At 38.9% G+C, this 24,675-nt stretch overlaps 2 protein-coding genes across 3 annotated transcripts; both read left to right on the top strand.

Annotated features, from left to right (window-relative positions):
* Positions 1-257: 257 nt before the first annotated feature.
* Positions 258-1,461, top strand: LOC6560428 (Krueppel-like factor 7). The gene is made up of 2 exons (XM_032735554.1): positions 258-744; positions 1,009-1,461. Exons 1-2 carry the CDS (start codon positions 258-260, stop codon positions 1,179-1,181), a joined length of 660 nt encoding a protein of 219 aa, XP_032591445.1. The 3' UTR covers positions 1,182-1,461.
* Positions 1,462-17,798: 16,337 nt separating this feature from the next.
* LOC6560427 lies at positions 17,799-24,266 on the top strand. 2 transcript variants are annotated; one of them, XM_001985709.3, is made up of 7 exons: positions 17,799-17,920; positions 20,484-20,658; positions 21,324-21,465; positions 21,610-21,752; positions 21,813-21,969; positions 22,389-22,503; positions 22,913-24,266. In XM_001985709.3, the coding sequence occupies exons 2-7, from the start codon at positions 20,607-20,609 to the stop codon at positions 23,039-23,041; spliced, it is 738 nt and encodes a 245-aa protein (XP_001985745.2). In that variant the 5' UTR covers positions 17,799-17,920; positions 20,484-20,606; the 3' UTR covers positions 23,042-24,266. The 2 variants fall into 2 exon arrangements, with proteins under 2 accessions (XP_001985745.2, XP_032590620.1); XM_032734729.2 differs by having other exon boundaries at positions 17,799-18,022.
* Positions 24,267-24,675: the final 409 nt, after the last annotated feature.

Raw genomic sequence — 24,675 nt, 5'->3', positions numbered from 1 at the left:
ACCAGCACCAGCAGCAGCAACAGCAGCAGCAACAACAGCAGCAGCAGCAGCAGCAACAATTATACGCTTCTGGGGTTTCCAAGTTGCCATTCTCGCCATTCTTTGCCGCATCGCCGTTCTTCTTTACGTATCGGCGCATTAGCAAACAGGAGGACAACAACAATAGTTGCAGCTACAACAACGGCACCAGCAGCACCAGCAACACCAACAGCGCCAGCAACAGCGCCAACAGCAGCAGCAGCAGCAGCGCTGCTCTGATGAAGGACTACGATCGCAAATTTAGTTTGCTGAGTCTCTTCAAGAATCCCTACAAGTTCACCGATGCTCAGTCGTCACGCAAATGCTCCACGACGAGTGGCAGCAGCAGCAGCAGCGCGAGCAAAGCGGCAACTATTGCTGCCAACACTGGCGCTGTCTGCTCGCCGAGCTGGAAGAGCTATGCGGGCGCGGGCTCACCGCATGCTGCACTTAATCCCGCCTTTGGGGGCATGGCACTCGGAGGCGGCGGCGGCGGCGGCGGCGGTGGAGGTGGGGCGCGCAAGGACAGCAGCAGTTTTAGCGGCATCAATTTCGGTGGCAGTGGTGCGGGCAGCGGTGCAGCGTTCAGTCGCGATGCTGCATCCAATGGCGGCGGCTACAATGATCTCTCCAAGAACCGCAAGGTACACAAGTGCGATACCGAGGGCTGCGACAAGGTCTACACCAAAAGTTCGCATCTCAAGGCGCACAAGCGCACGCACACAGGTGAGTCGGCTGGGGAGAGAGGGATGTGAATAGGAGTGGCGACTCCTTGTGGCACACTTGGTATATTAAGTTGCAAATTCAATTTAATTTTTTTTCCTGTCAATTTTGAATATTTTCACTTCTTTGATGTTTCATCATGATTGTTCCACTTTTATTTCATCAATTAATTTTTGCCTTGATATTTTTTCACTTTCTAATGTTTAAGTTTTACTTTTAATGCTCGATATTTTGTACTTATTATTGTTGAATCATATTATTTTGCAGGTGAGAAGCCGTATGTGTGCACCTGGGAGGGCTGCATCTGGCGCTTCGCCCGCTCCGATGAGCTGACCCGCCACTACAGGAAACACACGGGCGTCAAGCCCTTTCGCTGTCAGCTGTGCACTCGGAGTTTCAGTCGATCCGATCATCTCTCGCTGCACATGCGACGCCACTGAGCCACTGAGCCACGGAGCCACTGAGCCACCGGCCATATGGAAATATGCATACATACATATATACTCACTATAGCCACGCGACGCCCATGCCCATGACCACGCCCACTTCAACATCACACACATAGTTAGGAAAGAAGCCCTCAAATGAGGCCATTTCTTGTTTTGTGACGTTTTTTTCTCTCCTTATTATTTATAAAACTTCTGTTTCATGCATCATTTCGTTCAGTTTTTATGTCGTAACGCTTAAGTAGCTCAATTTAGTTGGATAAGCGGGCTCAAAGCCCAGACTAGCAAATAAGACTGTAGTTTGTAATGGAAACGAAAAGAATTTGTAAAATTTTTGATACCATCTAAGCAGACGTTGCCTTCAAGAAGCCAAGTTAAGAAAAATACTACGAGTACTACGAGTATATTCACAAATTTACTACTACACTACCTAAAAACAAAACCATAACCACAAAAATACAAAACAGATATTGATAAATGCATATATATATATATATACATATATATATATATTGAAATTGATATTGATATTGATTAGTATGCCTGTATAAGTATATATATTTGTATTTGGTGCTAGCAACTTGTGTGTACATAAACTAAACGCGATACGTTTTACATATCCATTATACATTAGCCAGTAATATAAGGTTTAACTAATTTTAGCGCAAATTTTTATATATCGGATGTTAAGTAGAAAATTTTATACACAAAATGGTAGTGAAAAGAGCAGCAAAGCAGACAAATCAAAAAGAGAACAGACACAGAAGAGGCAGCTGAAGCCAAGCAATATTTATAAATGACAATAATACAATAATATGCTTATTAAACTCTCATATTACTTACTTATATATTTTTATAAAAACACTTGTACCATACGGATATGGTTGCAGTTGTGCTGCAGTCGCTTCCAATCAGCTCATCTATTAATTACACACAGCAAGTGTGTTTCAATTTGCATATCTAAATTCAAGTTTTTATGGCGCTTATCTGCTTAATGAAAGCAAATCCAATAACGAATGTTTCCATGCAAGATTCTTATTGTATTTTATTATGCTGACATACAAACTAGCTAAGTGTTTAAAGTGGTTTGCTTTTATTTAATGTTTTTTTCTTCTTCTTTTTCCTGCTAACAGCGCTTTCAACTTTTTAAATATTTCACATTTTTCAAAAATATTTTGATTTTCCAAATTGTATTAAATTTGTTAGTTTCTATATTCAGTTATAGAAAGTTTTATCTGCTTTCTGTTGAACTTGCTTAACTTTTCCGCATTTCAAAACACACAGATCAGCGTCGATAAATCCATAGGATGGAACGACTGCAACAGCAAACCGAAGAGCCTGCAACTGCCACATACTAGATTTAAACGAGCCACACAGCAAAATCAAACTCAAAAGCATAACAAACACAAACCCACAAAAAAAAAAAACAAAACAAAACATAAAAAAAAAATCGAGAAAAGAGAACAAAGTGTATTATTTTTGTACGCCAATACCTTATACATGCCTACAATACAATATTTTTTTTCGCTGAAAATAAAAATAAAAATAAAAAAAGACCTTTTTGTACCATAAACACAGAAACTCACATGCTGAGAGGCTAACAAACATATTTATCTGAAGCTGGTAGCTGATAGCTTGTAACAATAACAACGGCAGCAAGAAACGGTCAGCTCATTAAGCCAGACAACAGGCTGGGTTCCCAAATCCGCTGTGGATTTTTCATTTAAATGAAAAATCAATTGAGCGCACAATGGCCAGCTACCAAGTGGCTCGGCGTCCGTGTCCCTGTCGACTCTACTACTACTACTACTACTACTAGCGACTAACCACACTAAGCCACTAACCACAGAGTCCAGAGCTTAGTCCAAAGATGTGTGGCAAGTTGTCAACAGCCAAAGCCACAACGCAGCCTTTGTTGTGTGCTGCTGTGTTGCTGTGTGTGCTCGCCTCTGGCCAGACTCTATTCATCCACAGCCATAGTCACAGTCACTGCCACAGCCACAGCCACCGTCTCGAGTCCAAGCCCCGGTCCGGTCTGGTCTGGTCCGGTCCGGCCCCATTGGATTGGGGTCCAGAGCAGTGTGGCACGCACCCGCCAATTGTCCAGGGGAGCATTGTCGTCGTTTGTCGTCGGCTGTGCGCGCGTTGTTTGCAATAATAAAGATGACAAATTTCTCGTCATTTGTAATTTCAATGCGAAGCCTTGGATTGGCTTCTCTTTTTCAATTTTCATTTTTTTTTTCTTTTTGTGTATTTTTTATTTTTTATTTCGTTGCTTTTTTCGCTAATACGCGCAACTGGTTAGAGCAGCCAGCTGTTCGGCCTCTCTCTTTCGCTCGCTGCGATGACACCTGCAGCGGAAATCAGTGCATGAATAACGTTTTGGTCATTAAGCTGAAATTGTGAAATATTACGTATACGCAGCCGGCAATTTATTGGTAAATTAATAATAATAATATACACAGTCGACAGACAGTAGCTGAGCTGATCTGCTGCTGTTGCTGCTGTTGTAGATGGGGCCACATTTAGCATAAAGGTTAGACATATATAACATACCGGTTTTTTGGGTTAATTAATATACTACTCCCATGTCTATTGGCTGTATGTATGTCTAAAGCATTCATACACACACATATATACATACATCTATGTATGCCTTTCGGCCAGGTCATCTTTTGGGCTGTGAGGCTGACGCCAGGTTTAATGACCCGCAGCATGCAAATGAGTAAAAGTAAAACAATCGAACCATCAAAAACGACACTGAGTGCAATAATTCTGTAGACGAGTGCGCCCTATTATTATTTCAGCAGTAATAAAATATTAAAACATAAATATTCATGCCTGCAGCAAGCTGTTACATCAAGGTAAGCAATTATTATGAAATAGTTTCATTTCTTTAATAAATAAATAATATTCAAATATTCAATAAAGTTGCTTTCATTTTAGTAATGTAAATATTAAATGTTAAAGGAATCATGGAACATTAAATGAGACTTAATATTGCCAAACTTTATGCATTCTAACGGCAATAAATATTTAAATTTATTGCGATGTTCACTGAGTTTTAATGCAGTCATATATTCTTCAAAATTATGATTATTTTACTACACAATTATCCTTCAGTTCAGACTTGTACAATAACCTAAATCATTCGCCTTATTACCACTAATTAAGATGTAAATTGCAGGCTTAAGTACCATAAAAATGATACAATAAAAGTTGCGCAAAATCTATAAAAACAAAATTTTGCTTTTATGTGGCAATTAATGAACGTGAGATTCAAATTAAAAAAAAAAGAAAAAAACATTAAAAATATAACTATTTGATCTAAACCAAATTATTTTTGGAGCCGTGTAGCATGCCTCCAATCTGTAGCCTTGACATGCATTGAATACACACACACACACACACAAACACAAACACGGAGTGCTCATTAAAAGCCAATAAAGCAGCAGCAGCAGCAGGCAGCAGCAGCCGCTGCAACTATGCATCAGCCAACGTGTCCATCAAATGTTGCCTGCCACTTGGATCGCGGATCTTGGATCTTAGCAGCAACAATTCGAATTCGGGATCGATGCTGTCCATCAGCCAAAAAAAAATAAAAATAAAAATAAAAAATAAAAAGCGCTCCAATAAGCAAATCGCACGCGGCAGGTGGGCAGCAAGGAGAGGCAGTCAGCGACTGGCAGGAGAACAGCCTGTTGCCAGCTAGGCCAGCAGCCAGTTGGCCATTTTTAATTTATTGTTATGCCTTTTTGCTGCCGCTGCTGCTGCCGCTGCTGCTGCTGCTGGTCGGCAGGTCATGTGCAATTTATGAAACTGTGCGACTTTAGCGGCCTGATTTTTGAGACACATTTGGACGACTGTCGCAACGGCGGCAATATCAACTGTCTCTCTCTCTCTCTCTCTCTCTCTCTCTATCAGTGTGCCTCTCGCTTCCTCTCTGTATCGGTCTTTTTGTTGTTGGTTTGCTGCTTCTGTCCGTTTGATTTGTGATCGATTGTGTGTCGTTACTTTGCGACATGGGGCATGAAATCTTTGACACCTAACGGTAACTGCCAGGCCAGGCCAGGCCGAGTCACACTCAAACACACACACACACACACACTAGCGCCCCCGTCGCCAGCTAAGCCTTTTAGCTGTGTTAGCTGTGCTAGCTTCTGCATTAAATTGGAACAGTCGCCGTTGTCACTGAGCAACCACCAACAGCACCACCACCACCACCACTAGAGACAGAGACAGAGTTTGTCAGCGCGTTGCCAAAGTGTTGGCAGTTTTGCCATTTATTTTACAGGTGAGTGAGCATAATGGACAGTTGCAGTTGCAGTTGCAACGATGTGGGCCTTTGGCAACATGCTGTGCGCATTGGCTCAATTAAAAGCGAGGCAAAATGAAAAAGAAGTTGGCCTGGGCCACGTTAGGCTGCCTCATTTGACAATTGCCAATTGCCTAATAGAGGCAAAATGGCCAATAGTCAACGAGGCCGGCAATCTACTATCTATCCATGTGTTAGTTGCTTGAACTCGTCATCGTTTTGTTTTTGTTATTGTTTTTGTTTTTGTTATTGTTTTTGTTATTGTTTTTGGTCTTCTATCCAGCTGACCGCCGCCGTTTTCTTTTCTTATAATTTTGTTTAGCGCAAAAATGCTTAAATTAAAATTCCCATCACACCACAAAAACCCATAAATCATCTTTTATCTAAGCGAGTCTATCGGCGCATGCGCGCGCGCCAACATTCAACTTGGAGCGAGGAAAAAGTCTTCTCATAAATATACATATATATATATATATATATATATATATATATATAGATATATGTGTGGGGAAAATGATGCTGTCTGCATTGCCAGATGGAGGGGTTATGGGAGAGGGAGGGTGGGCTGGCACTGGGAACCTGGGGACGACTGAACCTGCTTCGTTGCCTTAATGAGAATTTAATATTTTTCAATAAAAATTTGTAAAAGGCGCGTTTTGCCTGTTTGTTGCCGCTGCTCACCGCTAGGCGGCGTCCATTTCCCTGCCTCCACAAATGCAGACGCTTAAGCCAAGTTTGTGCGTGTGTGTCTCTGTCTGTATGTGTGTGTGTGTCTGTGTCTATGTGTGTGTGTGTGTGTCTGTGTGTGTGTGCTTTGTGGCTATTAACGCACTTGTGTTTGGGGCCAGAGTTAGAGCTAGGCGACCGTTTGGGTCGTGGTCGTGGTCGTTGTCGGGTCTCTTGATTTGGTCTGTTTGCCAGTGGCGGCATCAAAAAGGATTAATTGATATCAGTCAAAGTGGTATTTGAGCTTTACAGTTGATGTGAAAGCCGATTTACTGCGCATAACCATGAATATTGAAAGCTATGCGTGCATAAAGATATACGCCCGGCATCCTTGGTAACAGTTAAGTTCAATTTATTCACAGACATTTGCAATTTGTATTCGAATCAAAATCAATTCTATTATGTGGTATTTAATAGTTCTTTGCTCTTTTACTTAGCGCAAGCAAGTAAAATCATCTTTTTATAGAAGTTATAATTTCTATGATTTTTTATTATGACGGGGGTTTGGCAAACATTATTGTAGATCTTTCAGTTTATCTTTATATGCGGTTAGCTAAATGACTTTTAGCAAATTATGATTCAACTTTAATTACATAAAAACCACAAAAGATTAGCTCCAAGAATCGAAAAGGTATTACTCTCTTTATATATGTTTCTACCTCCCACTCTCTCCATCTCTTGCTCCATCTGTATCTTAAATGTTAATGTTGGAATGTGGGCTAAAATTGCCTATCAATTAAAGATCCATTGGTGGCCCCCTTCAATAATTGTTCATTATCTGACAATGTCACTGTGTCCACTCGAGACTTGGCTTGTTGGTGTTTTTATTGTTGCTGCTGTTGTTGTTGCTGTTGTTATCGCTGCAGCTTGTTGCCTTTGGTTGCGTTTTGCTGTTAACTGTATGTGGTTAGCTGGCCCTGCCCCTGACAAAACAAAAGCCAACGCTTGCATACAAAATTGGCAGAAGTTCAAGCAGCAAAACAATAAAAAAAACAACAAAAAATAGAAATACAAAATGAAAAGAAGAGCACGTCAGGAAAAAACCGGGAGTTCAGAGACTTGGACATGCGTTTTGGAGCGTTTGGAGCCAAGTGTCGCCAAGCGTTGAGTTCCTTGTCGCTGCTTGCCGTTGTGGCAAGTTCTTTGGGCTCGTCTGCGTTTTGCCTCGTCGTCGCTGGCGGCGCGTGCAGACGGCTGAGCCTGTTTTAATATGCCAACAATGACAATCAAATGTCACCTCTGGTGCGCCATGTCTAGACGCAGCCCGACAACAACAGCAACAGCAACAGCAACAACAACAGCTGCAACAGTTGCAGTTGCAGCTAAAAGAAATTGCATGCAAGTGCTGATTGCAACAACAACAACAACAACAGCAACAGCAACATGAGGCAGCAAAGAGCAAACAGCAAACAGCAAACATATAAATATGTCATTTGGCTCATTATAAAGATAGCAAACAGCGCTGACCAGAACTGGGAGATTGCTGCTGCTGCTGCTGCTGCTGCTGCGCCCCCAGAGCGGCAGCAACTGTTGCGACGGCGTCACATTTAAACGTTTAATGATAATTTATGAATGTTGTTGTTTTTTATTGCAACAACAATGCCGTAAACCAATAAATCTTAAGGATCACATAAATCTTGACGCTAACTGCGCTGCTGACGTCGCCGTCGCCGTTGCCGTTGCCGTTGCCGTTGCCGGTTGCACCGTTGTTGCCATCGCCGACGCAGCCTTTTAGCCAAAGCTGCTGCAAGCTGCAACCAAACAAACGTGGCAAACAATAATTCGGCATTTGGGTTCTGTTTTGGCTCTCAACTCTTCTGGGGCATGCACTTGATCAAACGGCGGGAGTTGCACTATTGACAGCAGCGCTATGGAAACCTTGATGCCGGACTGATGCCTGCTCTGCTCTGCTCTCTGACTGTGACTGTGGCTGTGACTCCTGCGGTGCCTGCCACATTGGTGAATGTGTTAATAGGACAGCCTATTGGCCATTTAGGCATGCGTTTTAGAAAGGCTTGCATAGGCTAATTTTTTGTTTGTTTGTTGTTGTTGCTGTTGCTGTTGTTGCTGTGCGTCTTTTCTGTTGCTGCTGCTGCTGTTGTTGCTAATTTAATTTTTGCTTTTCATGGTTCGTTAACATATTTTGCTTATAAGGATTTCCCGCTGCTGAGCAAAAAGAAATCACTAGCTGATCAGTGGAAACATGCCGCCAGGTAGCAAGCAGGCACACAGGTTGCACGGCGGCTTCATTGTTGCAGGTGCATGTTGCCGCAACAATGCCATAAATTGTGACATTGGCTGACTTTTTTTTTCGCTTTTTACTCTCCCCCTCTGCAACTGTTGCTGCTGTTGCTGCTGCTGCTGTTGCTGCTGCTGCTGCCTTGGCTAATTCTTTTTTGTAGTGCAGCAAACAAACAACAACAGCAGCAAAAAAAGACCAGGGGATAAAAACTTAGAACGAGTTTTGGCATTTACGACTCACTCACTGTGCGGGTTCTGTGCTCTCTGCTGCTGATCTCTTGATGCAGTGCAGCCAGCAGCCAGCAGCCAGCAGCTAAGAGCCAAGACCTCAGAGTCAACGGTAGCTTTTTTCTATATATATATAAATCTATATATATATATATTTTGTTTAAGTTGCCGCATTATGTTGCTGCTTAATTGGTTATAAATTAATTAAACGTCGATTAATAATCCGGCTTCTTGTCAGTTAAACGCCGCCGACGCCGTTTGCTGCCAGTGGGAACAAGAACAGCAGCTACAGCAGCAGCAGCAGCAGCAACCACAACAGCAGCAACAACAACAACAACAACAATAGCTAGCCAAAGCAACTGGCTAAGAAGCTGTCTGTCTTTCTGTCTAGCTGGCTGGCTGCTTGGCTTGCTGGCTGGTTGGTCCAGGGCTTCACTTTCCGAGCCACGTGATGAGTTGGCAATAATGAACTTGTTGTTGTCGCTGTTGTTGCTGCTGCTGTTGTTGCTGCTGCTGTTGCTGTTGCTGTTGGCTTGAACTTTTCCCTACAAGCTGGAGCAACAACAACACATTAATGGGCCAGGCCAGAAAAAAGTCTGTGTAAAGTCGATGCCAGGCATTCATGGGTCTGACTTTTGCCATATCAATAACCATTTGGGCGTTTAGGCTTGTCAGCTGCTTGTCAACGTAATTGTTGTTCTTGTGCCATGTGTATAAAAAGTTGATAAAGGCAAATATTAACTTTTAATAATGAATAGATTTCAAATTAAAATAAGAAAGCCCCAAATAAATATCAAGACAGATCATCAGCACAATATGAAATGATAGCTAGATGATATAGTAATCCGATATTGTTGATTTCTTGTCCAAATATTATGAATAAAACTGTTGAGTTTTGCACTGACAAATGTTGTATAGACAAAGTCTAATTCCTTAACCGATTCTTTCTATGGGATATATGTTACAAGCTTCAAGACAGAATAAGAATACAGAACTTAATTAAAGAATTCGAAAGTATATAAAATGAAAAACGATGGCAAACTGTGTAATAGTTGTATTAAATCTCTTAATAAACATTTCATTACTTTGTCACGACTTATGGGAGAGTGAAGTAATGAAAACTGAACAAGAGGAAATCCCTGGCAAACTGCAACTCTGTCAGAAGCCGGACATTAAGCTGGCAAAGTTGCAGACAGATTTTGCGCCAGTTTTTAAACAAATGCAGCTGGAACACAAAAGTCACAAGAAATTGAGAGCTTCACAAAAAAGAAAGATTAGCAATCAAGTGAAGACATGCAAACCCCAAAAAGCGGCTCAATTATTCTCCAAGCTGGAGCAAAGTAAGACAAGTGCAGAAACTCAGCTGGCCCCAAAGAGATCAACTACTTGCCAAGTACGAGGAACAGCAAATTATGGCCGATAGCTGTAGACCCATCAGTGATTCACGACTCCATGTGATAAGGCTGCTTGGGGCATGCAACCATAGCACTGAAGGACCCGTCTGAATGATCGACTTCTTTCGCAACGGAAGAGAGTAAAAGTTTGGGTTCAGCGCAGAGAGTTCTTCATGTGGCTGGACAAACTGCATCTGCTGACGAACATGAGCTGATCATCCATTTGGTGGTTGTTCACTTAGTGACCAGCTTCACACTGGGCGAGATTTGGGGCAAGGTTCGCTATTCAATTCACAAACTACGATTCTGATAACGAGTGAGAATGGAAATTGAGCTCAATTGATCAGATCTAAGGCTATATACATCTCGTTCCCAATTATTATTATGGGAGAATATTAATGCCTTTGTTTTGTAGCTATCTAAATGGCTTTACTATGCCAATATATATATGTATATTCAATTTCCAACACATTGTTGGAAATATTGATGTCACAGGTGTAGGATATATTTTAATCGAGCACACTCGACTATAACATTATTAATCATCATTCAAATCATTCAGGTATGGGAGTCATAAAAGCTCACAATTATAAATGAGCTTAAATTAAAATTGGAAAACTGATAAAACTTTGTTCACCAGAAAAAAAAACAATAAACCAAAATTAATGCATAATCAATTAAGGTTTCTCCGGCTTCTAATCGGATCGACATTTCAAGTTATTTTTATGTACATGTATAAATATATATATCTTTGGCATAATCTTCAGTAATGTATTCAGTTTAATTTTATATTTCAAGTGAAACACAATTTGAGTATTTCTTGAAAAAATCATTAAAATTGTATTACTCGTTGAATTAGGCTGTAATTAATAAATGACTTTAGCTGAGATTGCAATAAAACTGGCCACTACTGGCTCTCTAAGGATAAACTCTTAACAGGAATTTCGACTTGAAAAAGTGTTTTCAAATTTAAACGCAGTATTGATGTGATGAAAAACCATTTACAAAAAGATATTGCTTTTGAAAATCGAATCAGTTTTGATAAAGTTATGGCTGTTTAAAAATCTTTTTTTTTTAAGGGTAGATCAGTTCTACTTCAGATTGCATTTTTAAATTTAAATGCCATACAAATCTAGAGGTCAAACCATTTGCAAAATGATATTTATTTTCAAAGTCGGTTCAGTTTTGACCAAGTTATGACAGAGAATCGTTTTAATGCGTGTCAAAAGCGTATTTTTATATTTTTTAAGTAGTTTTGAACATAATTAAAATGGACTTTTAGTAGTGGTAACAAGCCATGGTAAAAGTGCTTGATAATTGTTAAGATGATACGCATATTAGTTGAGGAAGTGGCCGGCAGTCAAGAATCGAGTTTTGAGTTCTTTGCTGTTTGCTGTTTGCCACATTCATTCCACAAATTGTGGAACAGCTGATGTTGTGGTTGCTGCTGCTGCTGCTGCTGGGGCGAGTGCTCTTTAATCTGACAGTTATTTGATTTGATTGTTGCTATTGTGTGTGACTGAGATGACTATACTGAGAGAGAGATAGAGAGAGATAGAGAGAGAGAGATAGAGAGAGAGAGAGGGGGAATGCAGCTAGCTGTAGTTGATTTCAACACTTTGGGCCGCATTTCCACTCGAGGCGACAACCAAGTGATGCCTTTTGTTGATCGAGTGCTTGCTACGCACTCCACGCACTTCACCAAACAACACACACACACACACAGAGGAACAACAACAACAACAACAACAGCAACAACAATGGCAACAACAATGGCAACAACAATAAACTGCTACATATTCCACGCTACTTTAGAGCGCACGAATCGAACGAAATACGAAAAATACGAGTGCTCATAATAAATGTATTTCTTTTTTTTTTAATATTTATATATATGTATATATATATATTTTTTTTTTTGGGCAGTGGCGATTAAATCACGGCCCGGCCCCAGATCCAAACAAGGCCAAAACACAAGCAGAAGAGACGAACGGCAACAGCTGCTGTTGGCCCGATTCGCTGTGTAGGCAGCCGCCTCGGACTTTTTGGTTGTGGCTCTGACTGTGATGGTGGTGGTGGTGGTGCTTGGAGTAGGTTAGAGTGGAGTAGAGTCGAGTGGAGCGTTCAAGTGATTGTTAACCCATAGACGGGTCGCATAATGAACCTAGAAATCGCGAGGCGGCGCGCACTTTCTCACGTTTGGCCAGCGCCTGCGCCTGCGTCTAGGCAACATGGCCAAGACAAGTGCCAAAACGCCAGAACTACACTCGCAGAATAAACGATGCTGTTTAATAATAAAAAGATGTGCAGTTAGCTAAAGGTCTGTGGTTAACCAACTGTAAGTAGAATCTTAGGCCAACTTTAGTTTTTGCTAATTATTCCTTCAGAATATCTTTGGCCTCAAACCTCAATCTAGCTGCTGAGACTTAAATTTTACCATAAACATAAAAAGCCAACCGACTTTTTCCCAAAAAGCTATTTGATTTTTATTAAAACGCATATTGGGAAAGTCTGTTTTGGATAACTTGATAACAGAGGAAGAGGCGCAGATGGTTATAATGCTGATCAATGATATAAATGGCGTCGAAGACGTCTCCTTCAATCAAGACACATTTATAATAATCCCTGCAAGGGTTTAATAGCGAAATAAATAGCTGCAAATTATATAATAAAATAATTACATGCTGGAAAGTGAAGCTAGTCGCATCTGGCTCTAGCTTAGAACTGAGTCATATTTTTGCAAAGTGTACTACAAAGCAGGCTCTTTCACACACATCAGCACACACACACACACACACACACACACACACGAACACACACACACCAACATACACGCACACATAGGTAAATTAAAGTAAAGGCTGTAAAACGTCAAAATATACGAGCGCACAGCGATTTAAACTGTCAACGCGGCCGTAAACATTGCCAGCGAGCGAATCTGACTCCGAGTTGGACTCCGAGTCGGAGTGACCAAAACTGGAACTCGCAACTTGACCAAAGTGCCTGACTGCCAGTTAGCCAGTTAGCCAGTTTAGCTTAGTGGCTCACTAGCTTGCCTGCCTGCTACTTGCCACACAAAATTTGCTTATGAGCAGCGCAAACTGCTTGCTGCTGCTGCTGCTGCTGCTGCTGCAGCTGCCGTTGCTGCTAATGCGGCTCGTAAATCCTGGCCAAGCTAACCAACTTGGCCAGCTAACCGCTTGGGGTGATTCGTGTCTGCATTTTTTTTGTTTCTGCTTTTTTTTCTGAGTATGTTTTCTTTTCTTGCTCAGCCTTTTTGCCGCACGGCGCCTGATGAATGTTGTGATGTGGAACAGTTGCTGTTCGTTAGATTTACGCGCCACAATTAACGTTCTAATCATCGCAATTTGTAAGCCACACTCCTGATTATCAGCATACAAGTCTATTTAAATGCAAATCCACCTGCTCTTTTTGAGCTCAATGAGTTTTAAACCATTTCAATTGGCAATACAAGTTTGTGGTTTATTTATTTTATATATATTATAAAATCGTACTTCTAAATAAAGTATATTTTAGATTAAGCAAACTAATATTTATTTGAAGTAATAATGAGCTTTTCTTTACTTCTGGTACTTTCAGCAATATATTTAGTTAACTTACATCATTATTAATAATTTGATTAACATTTTTACTTCAAATATTAAAGAAATGTTCGACAGATATACATTTTTCATCCTAGTTTCATAAATAAGCTAAAAATTGTCAAAAATCCAGAGTCTATATTTCATATACCATTGTCCATTTAGCATATTCCAGTATTATCCATTTTGACTCTTCAGGTCGATTATCTTCATAGATTTCACTCATTTAAGCCCCAAAATGAAAACACAAGAATCAATTTAGTCAAGCTCCGAACCACATAACCTGCAAACACGCACTTAACTCAGTTATAAAAGCTTAGCGTGGACCGCAACCTGTTCGCAGTGCTGCCATAAAAAAGCTCATTTAATAGTTATTCAACTGTTTTGCAGTCTTTTGAGCGCACTCATTGCATCCCTTCCTCTTGCCATTCGCATTCGCATTGCCCTTGTCCAAAACTCACACACATAACTTGGTGTTGTCATTAATTTTTAAACTTTTTTTGCCCGACGCATTGTTGCTTAACTAATAAAACTAAACTAAGCGTAAATACTTGCAAGAAAATGCGGCGCTACGAATAGAATTTCTTTATTGTCATCGTTGGGGACAATGGTCCTTATTTGTCCTCCTTTCCCTTCCACTTCCCCCTTAACTAAGCTCAGCATGTGTGCGTGGGCGTGTGTGTGTGTGTGCTAAACTTTAAATTGTCCAATGTTACGTGCTTCGCATGCGGAGTTCATAAATCCAAACGCTAAATGTAAACATCAACAGTTGTGAGAACTTCCAATTCCAACAACAGTAAGAACAATAAACACAACAATAAGCAAAACTTGCAAAGTTCAAACGCAAACTAATGCAGCAACAACAAGAACAACAAGAACAACAACAGCAGCGACGGCAGCTCAGAACAAAAGGGAGCCAAAGTTACAGTTATACTCTACCCTTCGCCTTGCACGCAAACTTGCCAGCCACTTTCACCGTTATGCGAGAGCTTTTTTTGTTGTTGTTCTTGTCACGTTTAATGCGCGATATTTGCTATTTGTGTGCGTATTTCTGTGTGTGTGTGTCTGTGTGATTGTAGTTGTAACGCATATGAAATAAACTTCATTTTGTTTTCAATGGCCATAATATAAGCAAGGGCTTTAAGCTCTCTCTCCCGCTCTCCCACTCTCTCTCTCTCTCTCTCTCTCTCTCTGCCTGCTGTTGCTGCCTTTCTTTCTCACTTATGTGTCCAGTGGTAATGACCTAACACACACACCTAGACGCCCACACAAGGCCTGACCTTCTGGCCACATACACATGAACTGGATAAGCATGAAGAGAGAAAAAACAACAACAAAAAAGCATGCTTGTTGCACCAGTTCTAGCCCAGGCTTTTATGTGACGGGTTAAGTTTCCTGCCAGGTGATAACGATGCAAAAGTGGAGCAAGATTTATGCACACACACACACATGCAAAAATTTGCAGATGAGATGTCTAAAATGCTTTTGGGCTTAATTTCTGCGTTAAGCGCTGCATTTAATTAATAAATTAATAGGAATTGTAAAAAATGGCCAAAATGTATTGTTTATTAAGAAAATTACAATGAATGATTTATAAAGTTATAATATAAAGTTGATATATGCCTGATTATCTGACACATCTGCTTTTGAATATTCAGAAGATATACAGACGACTAATTACAAATGATGAATCGACTGCGAGCAAACTTTATACATAAAAAGCGTTTTTACAACCCGAAAGTGCTAAAAATTGTATAATTAAGTTGTGCTAAAGTACGTAAAAGGCATAAGGAAACATTCCCGACACCATTAAGTATATATATATATTCTTGATCAACATTAAAAGCCATAAGGAAGACGATCTCTGAGATTATACTTATCAAAAAGTGATTTTCTCAATTTCAATGAATGAACAAACGATACATTCATAAATAATCAATCCAACCCAACTTTTATTCTATATAATCTAACTATCTAATCGTTGTTATGCAAGTGTCTATCTATACATTATCTATTTTATTACAGATTTATTTTCAAACACATTTAGAAGTAGCTACTTATATAAAGTACACACATCTTGTTTACTCCTTGGGCATTATCTGGAAGTATTTTTATATTATATTTTAAATAAGCTAGAATTATGCACACAAATTGACGTCATTTGAACGTATTAGATAAGTTCCCGAATTGACGTCGTTTGTATAGGTAATATTTCGATTAATTATTTTGGCAAATATTGACAATCACCAATAATAATTTGACCTTAAGAGCTGAACTAAAGAACAAATAAAGTATGGATTACTGCTGTACAAAAAACTAAATTAGCTTAATAGCTTGTGAAAATGCAGCTCCAACCGGAAAATCGAAAATCACAATTTGTATGCTGATTTGTTAGTGTGACAAACAAGTAACACATAAATATTTAAACAAAATTTTAAGCGTAATTTAATTGCTCTACAGTCATGCAACAGACACACACACACACACACATATATATATATATGCACATGCATGTGTGTGTGTGAACAAATATTGCTTTAAGGCATTTATTGAATGTCCATCAAGCGGCAAATGTAATCAAATATTTTGTGATAGTTATCAGCAATAAACAATAAACAAAAAAGGACAACTGCAAGTCACAATTTTTGGTGCATTATTCAATTGTAATTTCTGCCAGTGAAATGTGTTGCTATTGTTGTTGTTGTTTGTTGGTCAATAAAACGCCATCAAATCATTTATTTATGTCTCCATGTTCGAACTTGAATGGGCCAATTTGAGCGTGCCATGACATTCATTTATTGGCCATGAACCATGAACCTTCGCTCCCAGTATGTCAACGAAAGCAAAAGAAATCGCTGCCTAATTTAGTTATTATTTACAACAAATACAAATAGACAAACAAACATTGCGACAAATTGGCATATAGCAAACAAAGCTCAACTCAACTCAACGGAATGTTGCATATTAACTAAATACAAACAATGGCCAAAAAGGAAAACAGTTACTCAACTAGCAGATACCTGCACCTGCCCAGTTGAACTTACCAGCTGATGTTGCTTGCTTTTAACATTGAAATATATAATTGTGTAATGAAACTACACAATTTGTGCCCAGCATTATCATATTAAAGTATGAGAATTAGTAAATTTTAAAAAACATACATTTTATATTTAAAATAATGTGTTGGATAGATAATTTGTAACTTTCAATGGAAAGAAACCGAAGAATGAATGAATAAATGAGTTAATATATAAGGTAAAAAATAAAAAAATTGAAATGATTTAATTATAATTTAAAGGCCTCCTTAAAACAAAATAAAGTTTCAGTAAGTTGTGACTACCCTATTATACACAAAGTACAGGTATCGTCATGTGCTGGGGATAAGAGTGAGATAGCATGTGCATGACAAGGAAAACAAAAGGACACACGTGTAAATTTTGACACTTGAATTGAAGTGACACCGTTGACTACTCCTGTTGTTGCCTGATGTTGTTGTTGCTGTTGCTTGTTTTTGTGTTTGTGTTGCGCAAATATAAACAACAAATATTTTACAAACCAAAATGAAATTATTATTGGCTACAATTGTCTAAGGCTTATTGGTTTATTGGCGAGGCAATCAGTTGGCTCGATAGTAGATAGCTGCTTAAGCGCAAATCTTATCGCCTAGACAGGAAATTCAAGAGCTTACGGCTTATTCAATTAATTAAATAAATGTGTTCAAGCTAAAATAATCAGCTGTTTATAATAAATCAAGTGCAGCAATAGAAACAAAGACGTAAAACTGAACTGATTTGCGGCAGGTGAGGCGACGGCTTTGCTGATTGGCTGCTTATCACAAATGCAGCTGTTAACACACTAACAACTCGCTGGCAACACACGTGCGCCAGCAACATGCAAATATACCTGTTGTTTCACACCCAGTTAGCAACATTTGATATGTTGCCAGCAACATGTACGACAAGTGTTCAAACGAATCGGCGCTTGCCATTCGTGCGCATAGCCGAAGCAGCTTGCCGTGGGGTGGGTTGGGGTGTGGTAGCCGTGTAGTCTGCTGCTGCTGGTGACTGGTGTCTGTTGTTGGCTGCGACTGCTGTTTCTTTAGTACGTTTTTGTTACTCGCACGGCGAACAACGCGGCGCGCTTGCGTCTCGAGACTAAAACAGCTCATTTTTTGGGGGAAAAGTGCTTCAGACAAATTTACGTTACGCCGATCGTCGCGCCCTGACTGTAAATGCAATAACAATAAATAATCACAATTAACAGTTACTTCAACATTGACAAACACATAATAGCACACACGCACGTCAAAGAGCTAAAAATACGCAAAATGTAATAAACCGGATTTTCTATGCCGGCTGCACAAACGCAGATCGCATCGCAGTGCTTTGCTTTGCTCTGTTTTGCTCTGTTTTGGCGAGAGGCTCGTCCGACTGCATTCTTTCTGCACACTCTTTGCACACTCTTTGCATCACGTGTTGGCTCCGCACCCCCAACCCCGTTGCCCCATGTCTCGCTTTCAAGGCAACACATATGCAATATTTGCCGATCTGTCTCAAAAATAAAACTCGCTCAATTTCTTTTGCCTTGCCTTCTTCTTCTTTTTTGTTGTTTGACGCTTTTATGAATTTTACATGGGTTATTTTTGTTGTCGTTGATTTGGCAAATGTTTAAGTGATTTGTTTTCTTTGTTCGTTAATTGAAGCGACAACTGATGATTAATAATACAACTTGATGCACAAAAAGTGGCCTGTTACACAGTATCAATATAAAACATATAGAAAATTACATTTGGTTACTCTTCACTTCAAATTCTATCGCATTGATTGATTTAACCTAATGTCAACGACAACAATCACATTAAATTCTATTAGAAAATAGACGCACAATAACTGACCTCGCCAAAAAAAAAAATAAAAAATCTGTTTTGTAAACAATAAATTTGAAAATAAACGAAATACGCTCTCGAGAACTATTTCGAATTAGTGCCATTTCTTTATTTATGGTCCACTAAAAGTGCTTTCCAAATAGATAACATAAATAAATATCCAACTAAGCACGCACACATACGCACACTTGTGCATTAGTGCAGTAAAATAGCAAATCACAGAATAGAACAGAAAATAATGTTTGGCGAAAAAACCAACTGCAAGCAAAATCATTTTATTTCACATTTTCTTTTGAATTTTTTTTTTCTTTTTGCATTTTGTCCCGCCTACGCAATTTCGCACGGCGTCCGTTGATCATTTTTGATTTTGAGTGGGGCATATCGATTAGCATATTCACTTTGGCTGCATTTTATATTCGTTTAGAGCACATTTTGTAATATATAATTTCATTTGTTTTCATTGACTTTATCACATTACTTAACTTGAGCTCGTAATTATTTTCGTAACGATCTCTCTTCGATTAGAAAACAATTAGAAATGATTGCATAATTCGCTTGCAATTAAACCCCGTTTGCATTTTATAAGTCATTATAGGTTGTAAAGCAATAAAAATGTAAATTGTATTCCAAGCCGCCTATCGGCAGGGTGTGTGAAGTTTGCTATGCAAATTATCTAAATGATCAAGAAATCATTTTTAGAAAAGCAGCGGCTACCTACAAAAGTTCTTATAATTAATATAATATACTTCGCTTATTCATTTATTTGAATTTATTCACTCTGGCTTGAAAATTGTTTCTTTTCCTTAAAGTTTTCTTAGTTTTTGTAATCTTTTTTTATGTATTATTCATTACATTATCTTATAATTTTGCTTCTCATCACATCTAACAATTATTGTCTCAACTGTAGAAAAGTTTCCCATCATTTAATTTAACTCTCTAACGGCTTAACTGAGTGGGCAGCCGTATCAATTTAAATAATCAACATATCTATAGCAAGTATTATAGTTGAGTGGAGAGCATTGTACTTTGCTCTCATTTGATCTCTGACAAGATCGAATCAACTTTTCAAATGCTCTCCCATCCATTCATGCGGTATACAAAAACAAAAATGCTGCCAAAAATCAAAAACCACAAAAACAACAGCAGAAAATTTAAGATGAACCCAAAACAAAAGCAATTGACGCTTTTGGCTTTCGCTTTCTTAGACGATGGTTTTTTTTTCTTCTTTTTTTTAAATATTTATAGAATTTGTCGCTTTTTTTCGAGAATATTTGGTTAATTGCGTTTCGAAAGATTTAAATTGGTAGCGGAATAATTAATAAAGCTTATAAATGTCAAAAATTTGTAAAATATTTGCAATTTATGAATTAATATAGAGAAAAACTTGCCGAGTTGCCGAATACCCTTTAATACAGAGTATGTAGATAAGTAGAATTTGTAATGAAGTTTGTGATGTATTTAAGGAGGAGTATCCAACCCCATAAAGTGAAGGTTTCTCAATATATCTGTCTTGTTGCTATTGATTATAATATTAGCATAGAAACGATCGGTTGAAGGACTCTAAAGCAATATGAATTTAAAAAAAATTTAGAATTTTACAGTTGGATTTTATCTGCAAGAGAATACAATCTTCGGTATGCCCGAGATAGCTACTCTGCTTAGTTATAGATATTGTTTATATCAAATATGAATAATACATATTTTGTTATTTTCCCTTCGTGAGTCACACACTGAATAAAAGTACCGAAATACCTTTAGAAAGTGTATGTAAATGGTCAATAGTCAATGTTTATTCGTTTGGGTCGAACTAGTAGCAATTAGTAGCAAGCTTTTGCTAGTTTTGCTTCCTAGTTAAAAAGTATTACATATTTGATTGTTGTCTTTTTTTTGTACGTTTCGCTTCAGACAATTGTTGATGGATAATATATACGCGTGATGATAGCAATTACATGGTAAAAATAAAAGGCCGCAAAAGTGTGAACTGGAAATAAAAATAAAAAAATCGAAAAGAAATCACAAGGAAAGAAAATGCATCGATGTTGTTGCAGTTGGAAGACGACGCTGACGCTGCTGCTTGCAGGTGAGTGGAAAATATGGTTCGATTTGGGATCAGAGTTCAAGTCCGATTTCTGAAGCGAGCGTCAATGTGTCTTATCAGTCAGTCAGTCAGTCGATCAGCTCAGCTGAGGGGCTGTCAGTCACTTTAATTGGCAGCGCCATAACTTCCGCCAATAGATAGATTCAGATTGAGATTGAGAGAGAGAAAGAGAGAGAGAGAAAGAGAGAGAGAGTGAGAGAGTGTGTGAGTGTGTGTGTGTGAAGAGGAGAGCGTGTGTGAATGCTCCGAAAAAGTGAAAAGTTTAAATTTATGAAATGCCAATTTCACTTACGCCCAACTTTATTACCCCTGACGCACATTTGCAACTTCGCAGTTGCAGCTGCCAGACCAAGCCAGCGAGAGACGGAGAAGAAGAGAGGGGGAGAATGTGTGTGTGTGTGTGTGTGTATGTGTGTGTGTGTGTGTGTGAGGCGGCAAGTCTCAGATTGCCTTTTAGCTTTCAACTCTAGAGCACACTATCCGAAATGTTTGTTTGCTAGCTTGTTTATTTGTCTCCTTCTGCATCTCTCCATCTTGCTCCGACTCCCCCGCTCCATGCTCCCCTTCGCTCCCTTCGCCCCCTTCGCTCGTTCGCTCCCTTCGTTCATTGTTACATTTCTGTACTCGAATTTCGCAACAAAATGTAGCGTTGCTGATGGCGGTCGTAAGGTCAGAGGAATGCGGCCAGGAGGAGTTCACAAAGTGCGCCGAACCACTTGAAATGCTGCATTTAACGTCGGAATTTTCGATTGGCGCTGCCAAAAAGGAGGAACTGGATAAACTTTGTCAGTAAGTATTCCCCACAACAGTCATACCTATGCAATTGAAGCATCAACAACAACAACATTATCACCATCAACATCAACATCAACATCATCATCGTCATCATCACCATCATGACCATTATTTTGTTTGTTATCATTCATGCCACAGTGAGCTGAGAAAGGGCGTGCGTTGCATTCAGAGCTATACGCGTCGCTGCATGGATCTGCAGCAGCGAAATCAATTCAATAAGCTCTACCATGGCACCAATCAATTCATACGGGATCTGTGCAATAAAGGCGAGTTCCAGGAGGGTAAGTCCCCAAAAAACCATTTCGTTCGACAGCTGCAGCTAAGCTGCCTGCCTCTTGCAGAGTATCTGAAGCATGCGCCCTGCTCGGAAATGGCCAAAAAGGATTTCGAGGTGTGCGCCAATCGCTACAAGGAGACCATGGTCTTTCTCAAACCCAACAAAAATCAGGAGAATCCCGAGAATGGCACGTTCAATGAGAATATTAAAACAATTTGCTGGTGAGTAAATAATTTACATTACTACTTGATCTGGTCAGTAATAAAACATCTGCTTAAAACTAAAACTCGTTTCTCAGTAGCTCAAACTCGACTTAATAAAGTTTTAAATTAGAAATGTTTGCTCAGGAATTCGCTTCGTCAAACTCGTTTGCAGTTCCACAATTATTTTTGATTCACTTCAATAAGTCGGTTGCCGACAAGTAATATTTTTATCTGCTTAACCAGCTCACCTTGAATCGGTGTGAGTCTTAATATGTAAGAATTAGCTGAACTTATGCGTGGCTAAATGGCCTACATTTATTTTAAATAAATAATAATTATAGCTAAGAGAGCGATTAACCCCAAATGCGGGAGTCTGTTATGTAAATACCAAGCTGAACATTTGAATAATAATTATACATATGTTTTCCATTCCACAGTTCTATAAAGGAGCTGGTTGACTGCTCTGAAAATGCAGCGCGCAAGATTTGTGGCAATGAGGCGGCCAAGTTTACACGGGAGCTGGTCGATAAATACGCAAACAGTTTAACAAAGGTAAGCGAGAATTCAAATAACTAATCCAGATCAATAAAAAAGTTAATAAATTGTGATGAGAAACGTGTGAACATGTAACAAGAAAGATCGAAGAATGTATACCCTTGTAGAGCAGAGTAAAGATGTTGGAAATAAACCGACCGATGGTTCCTATGAAAGCTATATTATAAAGAAGTCCGATATTGATGATTATTTGTTAAAATGTGAGGAGTATGCCAAGTTTCCAATGACAACTCCAAAACTGGGGGACTACTTCGAATAGAAGCAAACAGAGCTATATTGACTCGGCCAGTGCTGTTGATCGAGAAATTATATAATTTTTGCTCAGGCTCAGGGCAGAATTGTAAACATGACTTGTCAAAGTTTTCTACTAATTTCCACGCATATATTTCTTGCCACTCAATTTCAGATATATTGCGAAGACTTCACGCGGCATCCACACGCATGTCGCGATGGGGATGGCGATGGTGCAAGTGCCATAAGCCAAAATACATTGGGCATACTGATATCGGTGCTGTTGCTGCTGCTGGTCAGATAGATGGAGAGGATTGCTAATCAAAAACCAAAAAAAAAACAGTTAAGTTTATTTTTGAAGTGCGTTTATTGCAAGTTAGCAGACAAGCCAACAAAATATACACACACACAAACACACACACACATTAATGAAAATATACAATAGTTAAGGTTTCTAGCAAAAAGAAAAAAAAAACAAAAACAAAAAGAAAACCAAATATTTCGGTAATTTTACTAGGCAAGTTATTTGTTGCATACATTATGCGAGCTTTGGTTTAGGATTGCCAACGGAGACGAATGATGAGTGTAGTCTACTTATAAAGTACACACAAACATAAACATAAATGTTAAGCGTGTTATATAACATAATGCATATATACATATACATATATATATATGTAACTGTACAGTTGCAGCCGGTTAGTTGTAGGATGGTCTTTATAGGTTTTAGATTAGTGTCTACCAATTGTATGTTGAACGTTTATTTCACAATAAAATAGCACAAATGTTTTTTGCAGTTGGCAAACAAAATACACAAAATCGAGTGCAATAATACGTTAGTTGAGTTTGTTGCAATCAAGTTGCCACTTTACTTAGGTATATATTAAAAGTTTGGAAAACAGTAGCAAATTTTGAGCTCAATTCTAATCAAATGTTTTAGCTTAAATTTCAGCAGCTGGATTATGATTATGATGCACCCAAGCACACACACACGCATAATCTAACAGCGACAAGCCGCAACACACACACACACACACACAAACACACATACACTTACACACACCGACACATACATATCGGCAATGAATTAATGTGCATTTCTTAATGAATTTTATAATTATTTCTAAAGGGAATACTTAATTTAGCAACTACGTGCATTATGTATAACTATTTATTCAACTTTATAATAAAGTTGAGCACTTATTTAAAGACACCAAAATGTAAATATGCTAAAAATGTATTAAAGTTTACAGTAAAGAAAAAATGGACAAACAAATGAATTAAATCAATATATGATAATGGGATACAAATATTGCAAGCATTAAAATACGACAAAACAAATATAAAAAAAAAACATTAGTTTAACTTAAACACTGTGAATATATTATGATTAAAGAGCCACATTTATTTTAAGTAAAAACTATACACACACAAGAAAAAAATAAATAAAATAAACAAATGAAAACCAACACACACACGCAAAAAAAGTAAAAACAATAAAATGAAAATAAATTAACAAAAAAAAAATAATAAAATGAGCGCTGTGCCCAAATGTTTTTTTACTGCAACGTGTGCCACATAAAAGGGAAAGGGTTAGCGCGTAGATAAGGGTGGAGAGAGGGGGTTAGGGACGTTAGCCAAGTCATGCGCAACCGAGAAGCATGCAACGCTTCTGCTGCTGCACAGCTATTCGCGTATGGCGCCCAGAAGTATGCTGCGCAAATATGCGAACATAAGCCGAGGAGCAGGCAGCAGCTGGACCACCCAAAATAATTTATGCTCTTATGCGGTCCATTCATTAAAGACCAGAGGCGTCGACACAGCCACCAACTGCAACTGCAACTCCAGCAACAGCAGCAACAACAACAGCAGCAGCAGCAGCAGCAGCAGCAGCAGTCGCAGCTCGGATTGTCACCAAGCAGCTAATTTATAGAGCTG

This window comes from Drosophila grimshawi, unplaced genomic scaffold (assembly GCF_018153295.1).
Source record: "Drosophila grimshawi isolate 15287-2541.00 unplaced genomic scaffold, ASM1815329v1 contig_1367, whole genome shotgun sequence".
In the NCBI taxonomy this organism is placed as follows: domain Eukaryota; kingdom Metazoa; phylum Arthropoda; class Insecta; order Diptera; family Drosophilidae; genus Drosophila; species Drosophila grimshawi.
Note: the sequence above shows the minus strand (reverse complement) of the source record. Positions and strands in the feature narration are given on the sequence as shown.